Raw genomic sequence first — 14,676 nt, 5'->3', positions numbered from 1 at the left:
TGGTCACGTGCGCGCGCCCACCGTCACGTGGTGCTGGCGATGGCGGCGGCGGCGGGGGAGCCCGGGGCGGGGGGCGCCGCCGAGGAGGCGTTCCTCACCTTCTACAACGAGGTACCGGCCCCTCAGCGCTGCCCAGGCGGCGGGCGGCCCCGCCCCGCTCCCTGGGCCTTGCCCGCCCGCGGCCGGCGGCCGGCGGTGTCCCTCCCCCAGCGCCGGGGCCTGGTGGGCCGCGCGGCGCCTGGCCCGGCCCGGCCGCCCTGAGGGGAACCCGCCGGGCCCCGAGCCTGGCCGTGGCGGGCCCTGGGGCTGCCCCGGCCCGCGGGAGGGCGGGGCGGGCGAAGCCGCTGGCGGTGCTTGGCGGGGGAGAGCGAATGGCCGGGGTGGGCGAGCGGCAGGTGCCGGCGGGTTCGTGTTGGCCCCGAGGGGAGCGGGCGTTCCCGGGCGGGCTGCTGCCGGCCCCGCCGTGTCTCCCGCCCTCCGCAAAGCCCCTGTTGTGGCTGGGGGAAGGGGCCAAGCGTTCAGCCCCCATCTCTCTCGCTTGGATAAACCCAGTGGGAGTTGTACCTCCGCGGGCTGAACGTAACCCTCCGCTGTGCTCCAGGGCTTGGCCTTTTTATGGGCAAGCTGTCATCGGGGAAGGTGCGTGGGGCCCCTTTCCCTCAGCCTGCGCTGGTCTCCGTTGCTTTGTGCACAGCTTGGATGTGTTTACCTGAGCCTGCCCACAGAAAGGTGGTGCCGGCTTGGTGGATGCTTATTTCTTTAAATAAAGGTGAATGTTAAATGTAAAGGCATGGTTTGGTTTGGTTTGGCTTAATACTGTAAAGAACAAAAAGTAAACTGAACTGAACTAAAGAACCTGTGGTCAGGATGAAATGGACTTGTATACTTGCACCAGTGTGACTTAATGTGTTCAGTGGGTTATCCTGCCAGCAGTGGGTTAAAAGCGATAGTTCGGTAGGTTTGCAAGGAATGATGATGATGGTGCTGGTAGAGGAGGGGGAAAAAGCCACAGCTGTTGAGCAAGCTGTAGGAGAGAGAGGCAGAAGTGCTTTCTAGAGATTTTTATAGTTACAATGTTAAAAATACTGTCATGTTGTAGAAAAGGCTAAAAATTGTGCTCTGCTAGTGCTTGAGTAAAGCAACTCAAGCACTCAGCAGTAACTCAACAGGTTTGCGATAAGCAAGAGGTATTGGGAATGTAGCACAGGACGATGATGACTGGTGTAGTAATCACAGGGGATGGTGTGCCCATTGTGATGGTCAGTTAATATGGGTCTCTCTTGTTCTTCAGGTAAAGCAAATTGAAAAACGAGACTCTGTTTTAACATCAAAAAACCAAATTGACAGGCTGACCCGACCTGGATCTTCCTATTTCAACTTGAACCCTTTTGAGGTTAGTTTGAACGTTTTATCCTCCCTTCTGACTTGGTATACCAACTTCCAGATTTACTGGGTATTTCAGTAAAAAGACCAAACATAAAGAAAAAAATTCTCTAGATGTGGGTTACTGTGCAGAAGGTTTACAGAAGAGAGAAGGATGGTGTATACGTGCTCACTCTCTGATTCCAGTTGCAGTCAGTTATAAAGCCTTAATGAGTAGGAAAGCCCGAGGAAGACAGTTAATAAAACAATCCGGTATTCCTCTGGAGCTGGCTTTCCCTGTGTATATTCCTTCCTGGTGTTATCTTCATCTGCCTTTTTAAAGCCTCAGGTGCTTTTTTAGTCCCAATTTAGGGCTGGTGAGCCGGGTCAGTGGGCAGATTCACCTTGACAACATTCAGGTCTGTGTAGATCTTGGTACTTGACTTGGAAAGTGAATTAAGCAAGCTATTTAGAAGTAGACTGTAGCTTTCCTGTGAGAGAGTGTTTTTTATTTACAATTCTTAGTGTCAGACCAGTGTGCATCTGCATTGAGTAGGCTCACTTGTTGCTTAGGACTTCTGTTCAATAATTAATTCACAAAAGAGCTCCTAAACTCTGCCACATCTATTAAGATCAGTACATAGACAAGTGAGCTCATTCATGGAAACCAAACAGTAAAACTCTCCTGTCTTCTTTCAAAATGATAAAATGAATAAATTCTTACCAAGTAGTATGTTTCCTGCCCAAAGTTCTCAGTTATGAATGATCCAACGGTGTTCCAAAGCCACCGTGTGCTTCCATTTCTGCCAAACTACGCATTGCTACAGGACTGGTTGAAGGTTTAGACCAATTGTGGCTATTTAGGGATGGCAGCTGTCTTGAGTGTGCACTTGATTGCAGAAAGGACACTGGCATAGTCAGAGGAATCTAGCATTGCTAAAAGTAGAATGTCCCAAACATGGTGTCTCTTAAAATGTTTCTGTTTTACTAGGTGAAAATTCATGTCCTGAAGCAGCTCCCTGATGGGAGGAGCTTTCTGGTGTTGTGTCTGTATGCCAGTGGACCAAGTGTTTAGAGATTGCTGCCAGGAACCTGAAACATGGGGAGTATCATCGAACTTGCTCTGCTCTCATGGTCTCTTTTAGGTCCTGCAGATGGATCCTGAAGCCACAGATGAAGAGATAAAGAAAAGATTCCGGCAGGTATTGGGCTTTTGCACTTGAAACCTCTGGAAGGAAACTAGAAGCTCGGTAGAGATTCTGCAGCTGTGCTTGGGAACAAGAAAAATGGTGGTAAAGATGTATCTGGGTAGAGGAGTAGCCATTTTGGGAAGAAAGCATAGAACAATCTTTGTGTCAACAAGAGGAGAGCTGCAGAAGTGTCCCTGGTCCATGCATGGTGTGCTGCTTTGGCTGTAAAGTATGTGATGGGGCTATTGCAAACTGATATGCCTGTGTATAATCAGTGTATTGAACTTTAGTTCAAAGAGAAGGTCAAAATTAATCAGAAATTAAGAACAGAGAAAAGGTATTTTTCTCAAATACATGTATTTTCTGTGAGGTTTCTTTAAAAAAGCAGTCATTTTTGGTGGCTGGGTTACCTGGGACAGCAGCAGCCCTGCTCACTGACCCATCTGCATTGGCCCATGCAGCGCAGGAAACGTTACCCCGGACTTACTGTGCTTACTATCTGCAGGAGAAGGTTGAGTTTTAATCAGTGCATGCAGCAAAGAAACGTGGTATTTGGAGGGCTGTAGCCTCCCACCTGAATTAGTGGTGTAAACATGAAGAACTGTCTTTAGAGAGGCAGCTGTGTGCTGGCTGAGAGGAGCATGCCTGCCAGGTTGGGATATGGGCTACTTCTATGTGTGGGAAGCAGGAGGATAACCTTTTAGTCTGTTGCTGACTTCTCAGATCTGCGAATCAATAACCTGGGGCTGTCATAGCTTTAGGCTGATAGAATACCCCAGGGAAATGGTTTGAAGTCAATGTGATGAAATGAAAAAAGTGCGTGGAATTGTATATTGAAGAAATCAAACACCTAAATACAGAACGTGGAACAGCCAACAGAAGGAAACAGACACTGGCTTTAGCAAATCACTGAGTGAATCAGCAGCATGCTGCTGTTTGGGACTGGAGGCAAACCGTTTTCCTGTGAGCTAGCAAGTGCCATCTGTAGAGTTCAGGAAGTAATTATTTTGCATTCTTTGCCGCTGATGCAATTTCAGTTGCAGAGTGTGGCTGGTTTTGAATGTTGTACTAGGAAAGTTGCAGATAAACTAGAGAGTCCGTACAGCAACAACAAAAATAAGAGGTCTGAAAGAAAAATGCCATATGGGGAAAGTTTGAAATAACTTTCTCTGGAAGAGGAAAGTGGAGGACGTGCTTTCCATCCCATTTAAGGTTACCCTAAGGATGGTAGTGATCAATGTAGTGTCTCTGCTGAACAGAGAATACGGGAAGGAGTTTTCTTAACTTTCAGTAAAGGAGCCTAAGGAAAAGCTTACCCACTCCTTTAAATGATTTGATATTTGAACAGCCTTAGGGATACTGGAGAGCTTCTTGGGAGATGTTGTTGAGTAAAAGGTGAACTTAAGGTTGAGGATGATCAGGTTTGTTTCTTCTTAAGACCAAGGATACAAAACTTGGGTGACCAAAGGGTTCCTATCAGCCCCAGGCACTGCAGCTGAAGGGTCTTTATATTGTTCTGCACATCCCAAGCTGCAGCTTTTCTCAGCCTGTTTATTACAGGGATTGTATTTGATTTATAAGCTTTTACTGATGCGTACTTCTACATGTTGTCAGCTCCTTTGTCTGTATGCAAAGGAATGTGATCCCCTGTCATTCCTTCTGTCTGAGACTATTTCACTCCTATCACAAAAATATCTGAAATATTCTTCATCTTTTACAATGATCTTGATAGGGAGATCCTTTCTCTTGCAGTTGTCAATATTGGTGCATCCAGACAAAAATCAAGACGATGCAGATCGAGCCCAGAAGGCGTTTGAAGGTAATGCTCTCACCCTTTCCCTGGGCTGGTGTATGATAGTAGTTGCACTGCTCTTTTTCTGTTTAAATGTTTATTAGGGGTGGAGGCCCACTGAGGGACAGAAGAATTGCTGTAGAGGCGCTTTAGATGAGGGAGGTGTGGTGTGGGGTGGCATTTCAGCAGGGAATTTCACTAGGTGGCGGCATTCGCATTGCCAGTTTGCAACGGGGACACACCAGTCCGTGGGGTTTTGAGATTGTTCAAGAAAAACTGTTTCATCTGTGCATTAGATTTTATTCGAAGACCATACGACGGAAGGAATGTGATGGTTTGAGGTGTATGCTTTGTGTGATGGTGAGGCCTTGCGCACCTTAAACTTACTTCATGCCCTGTAACTAAATCACTTGTAGGACTGACACTTTCACTCTTAACTCCAAAAGGTGTCTGACAGTCTCTGCCATCACTGTACCCCAAATCTCATTTGACTAATCATCATATCACTTACCCAGATGTATTTAAAAAAAAACCCACAAAAAACAAAAACCAAAGAGACAACTCCTCTCCCCAAATTCTAGGAAGTAAAATTTGTATGGTGAACAAGTAGCAATCTTGTGATGCCTTGTGAATGTCACTGCTGGTGCTATCAACATTGATCCTTTTTATTAGCTGTAGATAAAGCGTACAAGTTGCTGCTAGATCAGGAGCAAAAGAAGAGGGCCTTGGATGTGATACAGGCAGGAAAAGAATATGTGGAACACACTGTAAGTATTCCATAGGAACGTCTAAGGTTGGGGGGGGGAGTGGTAATCAGTCCTTTTTGGTACACCTGCTGCATGTTTAGGTCATTAAAAGGTGAGCAGAGCAAACCTCGTAATGAAGCTGTGCAAGTGGACTCTGAGCTCTTCACGGCATGAGCAAACCTGCTTTGTCCAAGACTGCTGTTGAGCTCAGTGCAAGATAATTCAGTGAAATTCAGTACTTGAAATAATTAGGTCAGACCACGTGATCTGACCTAAATATTTTTTTCAAGTCTGTGAATGAATGATGCAGTTTAAATGTGTGTAGGTGGAAGAAAATAGGTGGTGACAGCAGGAGACTGGAAAGTTTGGGGGGAAATGACCTATAAGATAAGAAAAGGAGCTTGATTTGCATTGGCCAAGAAGTTAGTTGAGTGATGTGGGTGGACTAAAACACAACAGCTTGAGAAAGCAGATAATATGGAAGAACTCAGATACTCTAAACCAAGGAACGCTTTATGTTCTGCTGGTTGTTGTTTGTCTTTTGAATATTACAAAGCAAATTAAACTTGCTGCTGGTATGGATGGTATATGTTGGATATGGATAAATCAAACAAAAAAAAAAAACACCAAAGGAATTGTGTTGAATGAATAGGATCTAACATAGTATTTTTATTTACTACTGTTCACGTGATAGTGATCTTATATGTGTTTATCTGGACCAATGCCCAGGAGGTTTTGGTCTAAAATAAAATATCGATCCAAATCAAGAAGTTACTGCCATCCAGAGTTCTTTCCACACCATGGAGTGGGAATGCAGAACTACTTGGATACAATTATGTAAGCCCTATAATTTAGACTCTTATTTTTGTTCTTAATCTTCAGGTGAAAGAAAAAAAGAAGCAGTTGAAGAAGGATGGAAAGCCTCCCGCTGTGGAAGAGGATGATCCTGAAGTTGTAAGTCATACTGTTCAGAGAAACTGGGGAGTACAAAATGTGTTTCGAGGAATTAAAGTAAAAACCAGTACAGAAGTATTCATTAGACTTGTTAGAGTGTTGTAAATCTCCTTACAGAAGAACAAATTCTGATAAGCCTCTGTAGAGCACCATGCGTTGGGTAATACCTGTCTATTTTAGAAAATAGTTTAACTATAGTGTAAAGAATAAATATATCGTGAGATTATATCGATCAAAATATCCAGGTCTTGTCTTGGAGCAAGTCTTCATTGCACATCATGCAGTCTTTTTGAATTGGCGTTCTTGTTGTATTCTGAATGCTGGAACTGTGGCGTTCTTGCTGCCAGCAGAAGCATGTATAGAACCCACTGCAGCACGGCTAAAATGTGCTCTTAGGGACATTTTGTAGCAAGAGCTGTTTTGGCTGTTTCTGCCATATAGCTCTTGAGGATAGATGTGCTGTTCTGCAACAAAGCACTCATTAAAAAAGGCATGACATAATTTAGTTCTTCTTACCCGGTTTCTAGTCTGAAAAAGTCAAGTAACATTAGAGGCTTTAACAGAATGATAGATGATTATCAAACACTGATATCATTAGTCTTAGTGTCATCACCATTTTTTTTTCCTACAAACTGATTTTTTACTCGTTGTCACCACAGTAACCCCATAACCATCTTGTTTTCCATTGATTTTTCAGAAGTCTCTTGCTGTTCTTTAATAATGAAGTTTGTTTTAAGTATACTGATATTTCCTACTAGAAAGCCAATGCTAGACTTTTACAACACACAAAGAAGATCAGCTGGGAAATTACTATCTAAACAGGGGCCATTTTGGGTTTTTTTTGTCAAATGTAACATTGCAAGACTTAACAGAAGAATAAGAGAGCTTGAAATGAACATTTCTGTTCAGGCACAGCTTCATGAATAGAAATGAAAATGAGACCAGTATGAGGCTAATAAAATTGTTTCCTTGTGTCAGGGCCAGAATTTAATCAGGAGTGTTTTATACCTTTTCGTATGCCACTGCTGCCAAGGCGGGGTACGGGGTTATGTGGGCATACATATGCCTTGCATTCTTTTTATGCTTCTTACATTCTTATGTAAAACAGACTTCTCTAACTGTGTTAATGGGCATTATTTTAAGACTGGATTTGTGTTTTACAGTTCAAACAAGCTGTATACAAACAGACGATGAAGCTCTTTGCTGAACTGGAAATTAAGAGGAAAGAAAGAGAAGCAAAAGAAATGCATGAAAGGTATGAGCAGCATTCTGCTTGTGCAGTTCAGGCTCTTCTTCCCCCCTCGTGTTTCCTCAGAGAAGATAAGGAATCATAGAGTCTTAGAAAAGTCTAAGTTGGAACAGACCTCTGGAGATCATCTGGTCCAACCTCCTGCTGAAAGCAGGGCCTGGGATTAGATTAACAAAGGTCCTGTCAAGCTGACTTCCAGTGATGTAGATTCCACCACTTCTCTGGGCAACCTGTGGGTTGTAGAGCTCTGTGCTTGAGAAATGCAAACAGGAAATTTGCCCTCCTGTATTTAGAACATTGCTATATTTGGTATACCTATATACGTGGACGCCAGACAAAACAGTGAAATGGTGACACATGTCTGCATGTTGTTAGCATGCAAAGAACTGATTTTTAATTTTAATTAAGTGCTGGAAATACTCTGTGGCATGTGTGATCCTGGACTATTTTAGGTGTTCTGATCACGTTGCCTGAGTGCTCACTGGATGTATTTCGTAGAGCAGGGTTTATGTACTGGTCAGTGAAGGCAGGCTGGGAGGTGGCTGCAGGGCACCACTTCTGATTACAGATGAAAATGAGGGGGGAAAAAATTTCATTCTTCCCTTGCACTTCCCTCAAGTGTTTATTAACTTCTCAAAATGTGTACGCCCGACAGTTTTAGAGACTTATCACTAGAGTTATGAAGAAGTCCAACTTGTTTTGCCGAGCAAGAGAGGCTGACTCACTAATTAAGTGCGTGCATGCTGACCGTAGTGCCAAACCATCTTTGCTCGCTGCTGTTCCAGATATGAAATAAAATTGTATTTGCTGTGCTATCTTAAGTGTGCGTATTTATCTCTTCTGATAAGCACTTTAATCTGCCAAGAAATCAGAAGAGCTTTCCGAGGTGTTTTGAAAGTATAACTGTGTTTCTTTAAAGAAGTGTTTGTGGGTTTGTAACCTCTTTGTGGCATCCCTTGCAGGAAGCGGCAGAGGGAAGAGGAAATTGAGGCACAAGAGAAAGCTAAACGAGAGCGAGAATGGCAGAAGAACTTTGAGGTAATCAGCAGCTTAACTTACAGGATGGGCCTCAGCAATTCTTGGCCATGCTGCGGGGAGTGCCCCTAGAGAGAAGAGAGACCTTTTGTCTGCAGGTGCTATAAGATAATTCAAGTAGACACTTAGTAAAAGATCCTGCACAAGCCTGGCTTTTGTCCTTGTGTGGGGAGAAGAGCCCACCGATAGGGCTTTGGTATCACCTTTCCAGAAACAAGTCTGGTAAATTAAGGTATAGTATTTTTCAGCTCTGTCAGCAGTTCATTCTTGTCCCTAGTCAGAAATTTGAATTGCTGCTTAGGCCAGGTCACTAGTGACCAGTAAAACTTAACCTGGCAGCTGTTCAACCACTAGTGTGGGCTGTTGTTGGTACTTTTCAGTCTGGTCGCTAACGTTTACAGAATCTGTATCTGTTGTGAATATCAGAGACCTGAATAACAGTCACTTCCCTTCAACCCTTCCACCTTGTGTTCAAGGTTTAGGTGTATCAGAAGTAGCTTTGTGGTTGTTGTGCTGCTGTTCTAGGGGTCAGACCTACAGCCCACCAAAATATTTGATCTAGCCTATAACTCTTTCCTCATTACACACCAGAGGTGAAGTCTGTGACATGCGGGGGGCAGGAAAGAAGTCAGTAATGGTGTGCAGGACCTCACGAAAAAATGAGCTAGATTGTTCATTTAATCCAAAGCCAGATCCCAGTCTATGTTCAAGAGGACTTCAAAAAAGAGGGTACCTGGGAGAGAAGTGTATGAGCTGGACTGGCATCCTGTGGAAAGTGGACAACTAGGATGTTTCTGGAGACTCAGCTGGGAAGAGTTTGTGTTCGTGTGCTATATAACATGGATATAAGAAGCTGGATATTCTGGAAAACTTGTGTAATGCTGCTGTGTGGGTGCGCTACGGGTTTTGTCATGTAGTGCCAGAGAGATAAATGAGTGTATCAGTGGCCTTGCTGCTCTCAGAAGTTCTGTGTTCTCACGCCAGAATGGCCACAGGAGTTGGGCGTCAGTGCTGTAGGGATGCAGTAAAGCGTAGCGGCTGAGGAAATGTGAGCAAGCAAATAATGATGGACCAAACAGGGGAGCTGCAGAACTATTGATATTGCAGCTCTGGGTATCTGCAGTGCGTTTCCCTTCTCTCTCCTCCGTGCCTCCAAGCTGCAGCACAAGGAGAGCCGTCTCGACGATGGGAGACGGAGTAAGGAAATGGCACGTTCTGGGCTGACAGATTAGAAACATCATTGGAGATGAAGTTTCTTGTTTCCTTTGCACATCAGAAGATTCAGTAGACTCTAGTCAGGACTGCACAACCCGAGCTGGTTGCTTCTGAAACAAGGAACCAGCATAGGGCCTATACTGGTGTTTGTAAGCTCACTTGTAGTTCCACTGTGCTGTGTCTGTTGCTGTGGCTCTTCACAGTGTCTGTATGTCCTGGCTGCCAGGGTGCTACATGCTGGATAAGGGGGAAATTGCTGTTGATCTCTTGAAACTGGTACGTACTGCCTGTTCTCTGGCTCTTGCACTTCTTAACTCTCCTTTTCCTCTCTGTTCCCAGGAAAGTCGGGATGGTCGTGTGGACAGCTGGAGAAATTTCCAGGCAAATACAAAGGGGAAGAAAGAAAAGAAAAACAGGACCTTCCTGAGACCTCCCAAAGTAAAAATGGAGCAGCGTGAATGATCCTGGCAGCACTGCCCAAGTGCGGCTCCTCAGTCCCCTCCCTGCTTTTAAGGACTCATTGTCACCTAGAGTAAGAATTGCTTTTTAGTAGACTGTTTGTTTCCAGTACAATTAATTATTGGTCAAAGTATTTTTTGTACTCTGTTCGTTTGAACTAGGGCCATAGTATGAACTCGGCCAGGAACCTGCTACATGTAGAACACTTGGCTTAGGAGGGTCCCCGCCATTATTGCTGTCCTGTTTGTCTGCTGCCCTGTAACTCGATGTTTTGTACCTCACAGAGATTGTGCTGTTTCACCACTTCCATTTCTAGTTTGAGAGCTGAACAAAATATTGGGAATGCATCCGTACCTTTCCAGGCATCATCTTTCTCTGCAAGTTCAGCTTCAGAAAGGTCTGAACTGACTCTGGGAAGCTGCTTCCAGCACTGTGCAGTGCAGCTGACCTGCAGTTAAAGTCCTGCAGCTCCTCACTGAACTGAGTGGTGCTGGGAAGGCCCCTTCCCCTAAGATCTGATTTCCAAACTAAAATCCCAGCTCTCAGGCTTAGAATTCTATTAATCTCAGACCAGCTGGTCACTTCCTGTAAAGGAAAAATAACTTCTCTTGATTAATAGTTAAGTTGCAATGGTCTGTATGTAAAATAAATTTTTACCCAAGTTACCGGGTTTTATTCTTGGAATTCTTTGAAAATACAATTGCAAGGGTGTGAATTGAGGTCCCAGAGTCCTTCCTTTTGATATTGAAATAGTGGCCACTGAAATGTTGCTGCTTTTCAGCATGAACACTTTCACTTTCCCTGGTAAGGGTCTGCTCTCATCCCAAAGTCTGTTCTGACTTTAATTTTGAAGTGACAGTCCTGCAGCATGGCACCCAGGAGGATGGGGAGGGGGTATCTCTTCCTCGGATGCTGCCTGGGTGGGTGCAGGTGTGCCAGAGTCCGTGCTGAAAAGTCAGCTTGTTGCTGTGCCTTTGGGGAGCGTGGATGGGTTGGGAGGGCTTGGACGCCTGTTGGAGTGTTAACTCCTCAGAGCTATGGGATGAGCTCAAACTCATGAGTTTTGATTTTTAAAATCCTACTGTGCATATTGTAAGTTTTTAAGAGATTGTCAGCTGTTTAAAGGCGTTCAAAATGGAGTGTGCTACACACTAACAAGTGCGTGGCAGACTCTTCTGGAGACCTTTTCGCAAACTTCCCATCTGTCCTGATAGCCATCCCCATACTTGGGTCCTGTGGGTAGCTGCCTCTCTCAATATACTGCTTTTCTTCCTCCTCACCGCCGTTAGCCAGCTCCTTTCACTTGGACTTGCTGTCACCTTCCAATGAGCGCAGTCCTTTGTGCTGCTCTTTGTGCCTCAGGCATCGGTGAGGCCTCTCTTCAGAAAGATTGGTTCTGCTGCCTCTGAAGAGATGTCTCCATCTTCTGGTGTCTCAACTCCTTAAGTTCTGATTAATTGCCTTCTGTTTCTCCCTGCTAGGGAGGAGGGACATGATTGCGTTGTGTATCAAAGAGATTTCTGCAGGAAAAGCAGCTCCCAAGGCGGGTAGTGCTTTCTGACAGGGCCTGGGACTTAGATGAACCTGCTGAAAGGTGGCTGGTGCTCTCCACTCACCTTCGTTTCTTCCTTTCCTCCCTGGTCTGTGTGACCAGAGGTAAAATGAAACATCCTTCCCTAATAAAACTAAGGTATTTTGGTGTTCTGTACATTAACCAGCTCTTAGAACAGTAGATACACTTCCTATTTTCTGTGTAAATGCAGGAATACAGTTTCTTTACCTTATTTGTCCTGCTAGGTATAACCTGCTAGATAGATAGCTTGAGCTGAACCTCAAGGGGCAAAACAGCTTAAAAAATAACATGTCGGTGATGTCTGGGTGGCACACAAAAGCCAAACAATAACTAGCAGCAGACTAAGGTGGGCTGGCAGTTGTGGGAGACACCAAACTGTGCAGCATTGCTCTGTTCAGGCACTGAAATTCCTTTTTGTTGGCAGAGCCTGATCCTCCATTACCTGGGAACACGCTGGTAGGACACAACTTCCTGGTCAAGGCCACGATTAACCGCATTTGTTCTGGGGAAAACGTCAGTTAACTTTTGCGGTGCTGTCTCTCAGATGCAATCTCCTTCCTGGGTGTAAGAAACGAGCAGTGCTGGGCAGTAGCTCAGATGATTACAGTATTTCTATTTCTTGCCCACAGGATGTGCTGTCCCTCTAACTTGTCTGCCTCTTGTTCCCCTGTCAGAGTGTTTCTAGCTGAGAGATCTGTCTCAGTCACTCTTGTCCCAGAGTCCTTCCTTTTGATACTGAAATACTGGTCTTTCTAGTAGCATTTCCTTTCGATGCTGTAGTGCCTTTGCTGACCCATGGTCCTGACCTTTCAGATCTTTTCTTTAAATTTTTTTTCAGGTAGCTCAGGATGCGTCCTGTGAGAACCTGAAATGCTCGTAAGACCCATGTCACGCTTCTGCTTCTCAGAGACGTGTATGTTGATGAGAATTTGGCCAGTGGAGTGGCTTACCACTGGGTCTTGAGGAGCGCAGCCTGTGGCCAAAGTCACCGAAGTACTAGTCCTGCGGGCTTCTGCAGTTAGAGTCATTTTTTCCACTGGGTATGACTTGGTTGGGGCAGCAAAATGTGGCGCTTAGAACAATGCTGTTTCATTGTCAATTTAGCTGTTCCTGTTTCCTTTTCCTCCTGTCCTGCCTATCATATGCTTCTGAATATGCAGTATTTCTCCTGTCTTATCTACTCAGCCAAGTCCTGTGAAGCTTCCCATCTGCCAGGCAGGCTTTAGCAGCAGTGAAATACCTGGCCCTTTGCTAGATATTTCTCTGCTCCACTGGAGGGAACCTGGGAGGTTAATTTTGTTCCCTGTATTCAGGCTTTGTAAAAGCAAACTGGTTTGAATTGCCTGGGTGGAAATAAGTGAACGCACAACATGGACCCCCACAGATACAGGCTGGGCTGTTGCCTGGCCTCTGCAATGCGTGCCAAGGCAGTGGCATGGATTGAATGAAACGTTGAATTTTAAGAGGTAGAGATATTTAGAGGGTGAGATCTCTAGGCCTCTTTCCTCCTTGGAGCTCTTTTTGGGTCAGTGGTCCTTGTAAGCTAAAATATTTGTCCTCAATATGCAGGACAAGAAAATACCTCGGTGGGAATGAGGAGTAATTTTTTTTTTCTCTGGGAAGCAGAGAAGGTACCAGCTAGCTACAGAAGCACCTTTCAGTAGGGTCTTGGCTTTGGTTTTCTGTGGAAATAACTTCTCCTCTGTGTCCAGTTCCCACAGAATGTACACCCAAGTCTGGCTCAGCACCTTGCTGCTTTCTGGGAGTCCAGAGATTGCTCCTGAACCTCTTGGTTCCCTTCTGGGGCAAGGAGGTTGCCTTCCCCTGCGTATGGAATTTGCAAGGGTGTGTCTCCTGTTCAGTGGGATGGGAAAGGACCTTTGCAAGTTACTTGGTTTCTTGTGTCTGAAGATAAAAAAGGGAAACTACAACAGAAACCTACTCACTTGTGGATTAAAGGGGACAGGGTGCAGGAGCTTCCTGTCTGGCGCTCCTGTGTAGTCTAGGGATGAGAATGGAGGATCCCCTGAGCATGTAGGCAGGCCTAGGGCTAGATTTCATTAGATTTCACCAGGTAGAAAAACTATCAGTAAAGGCTGGACCAAGTTATGGCAGCTATAGAAAGCCTGGGTGCTCAGCCAGAGATTATATCTATTCTTGGTAAGACCTAAACCAGTGTGTTACTTAACATTTATCGTAGTTTGGCAAACACGGTGATGTGCTCTAAATTAGCTGTCCCCCCTTCTCCTTGGGCAGTAACAACTCCTCTGTGGTATGTGATTTGTATTTCAGGAGCATCACTGGTTCTGGGGGATTAACTACAGCTAGCACAGTGTTGGATAGAGGGACCCAGGTGGGAGAGATCAAGGGCTTGTGCTCTCCTCTTCCTCCAGATGAGAGTTTCTTTTGCTCTTCTTTCTCTGCCCTCTTAAAGCAACTGAAACTGGAGAGAAACTGTGAGACGCTGGCGTTAATGTAGGCAGTTGCCCTCAGAAAGAGCTGGGCGATTGCAGTGTGTTATCTAGAGCTCATGGGCTGTCTTGACTTCCTTTTCCTCTTGCAAGCTGTAGCAGCGTGAACAAGACCTCCCCTGCTCGGGCAGCTGAGCCCTGCAATTCACGAGCAGAAAAGGGGCATCATCCCTTGCCTCGTGCACCAGCACAGCGTGCCCGGGCCCGACAGTGTGTGGGGCTGCACCAGCTGGGTTCGAAACCTCCTCGGTTTTGTTTTCCAGGACTCCTGCTGGCAGTGTACCTCCTGCTGCTGGGGGCTCCCCTGCCTTCAGCCCTGAGGTAACTCCTTTTGCTCCTTGACAGGTGAAGCTCTCACAGCCCTGGCTTCGTGTGCACAAAATGGGCAGACGTTTGGGGGTGCTTCTCCTCTAGGTTGGGGTCCTGTCTCTCCTGCTCCGATCCCAGCGCCGCAGTGAGCACCGTGCACACTTCAGGTACATCTAGGCTGTGGCTGAGCTGCCTGACTCACTGTTGAGGCTCGGCAGCCTTCCTACTAGGAAGTCTCCGTGTCACACCAGCCGGAGGGCTTCGGACTCCCAGGGCAAGAACGGACACGTACTTTGGGGCAATTAGGTCTTCCCTTTGTAG

The 14,676-nt window shown here is 45.7% G+C and overlaps 1 protein-coding gene across 1 annotated transcript; it reads left to right on the top strand.

Annotated features, from left to right (window-relative positions):
* The first annotated feature begins 12 nt into the window (after positions 1–12).
* DNAJC8 (DnaJ heat shock protein family (Hsp40) member C8) lies at positions 13–10,667 on the top strand. The gene is made up of 9 exons (XM_068418028.1): positions 13–111; positions 1,292–1,393; positions 2,508–2,564; positions 4,305–4,371; positions 5,017–5,111; positions 5,973–6,044; positions 7,208–7,299; positions 8,256–8,331; positions 9,883–10,667. The coding sequence occupies exons 1-9, from the start codon at positions 40–42 to the stop codon at positions 10,003–10,005; spliced, it is 756 nt and encodes a 251-aa protein (XP_068274129.1). The 5' UTR covers positions 13–39; the 3' UTR covers positions 10,006–10,667.
* The last annotated feature ends 4,009 nt before the right edge of the window (positions 10,668–14,676 follow it).

The sequence above is a fragment of the Nyctibius grandis genome, chromosome 24 (genome assembly GCF_013368605.1).
Source record: "Nyctibius grandis isolate bNycGra1 chromosome 24, bNycGra1.pri, whole genome shotgun sequence".
Classification (NCBI taxonomy): domain Eukaryota; kingdom Metazoa; phylum Chordata; class Aves; order Nyctibiiformes; family Nyctibiidae; genus Nyctibius; species Nyctibius grandis.
The sequence above is the reverse complement of the archived record's forward strand: the minus strand, read 5'-3'. Positions and strand labels throughout refer to the sequence as shown.

Bases quoted from the DNA above. Each gene is read 5' to 3' on its own strand.
- DNAJC8 (XM_068418028.1), top strand. From the start codon at position 40: ATGGCGGCGGCGGCGGGGGAGCCCGGGGCGGGGGGCGCCGCCGAGGAG. The intron at 112-1,291 runs GTACCGGCCCCT...CTTGTTCTTCAG, and splicing joins TCCTCACCTTCTACAACGAG to GTAAAGCAAATTGAAAAACG. The intron at 6,045-7,207 runs GTAAGTCATACT...TGTGTTTTACAG, and splicing joins AAGAGGATGATCCTGAAGTT to TTCAAACAAGCTGTATACAA.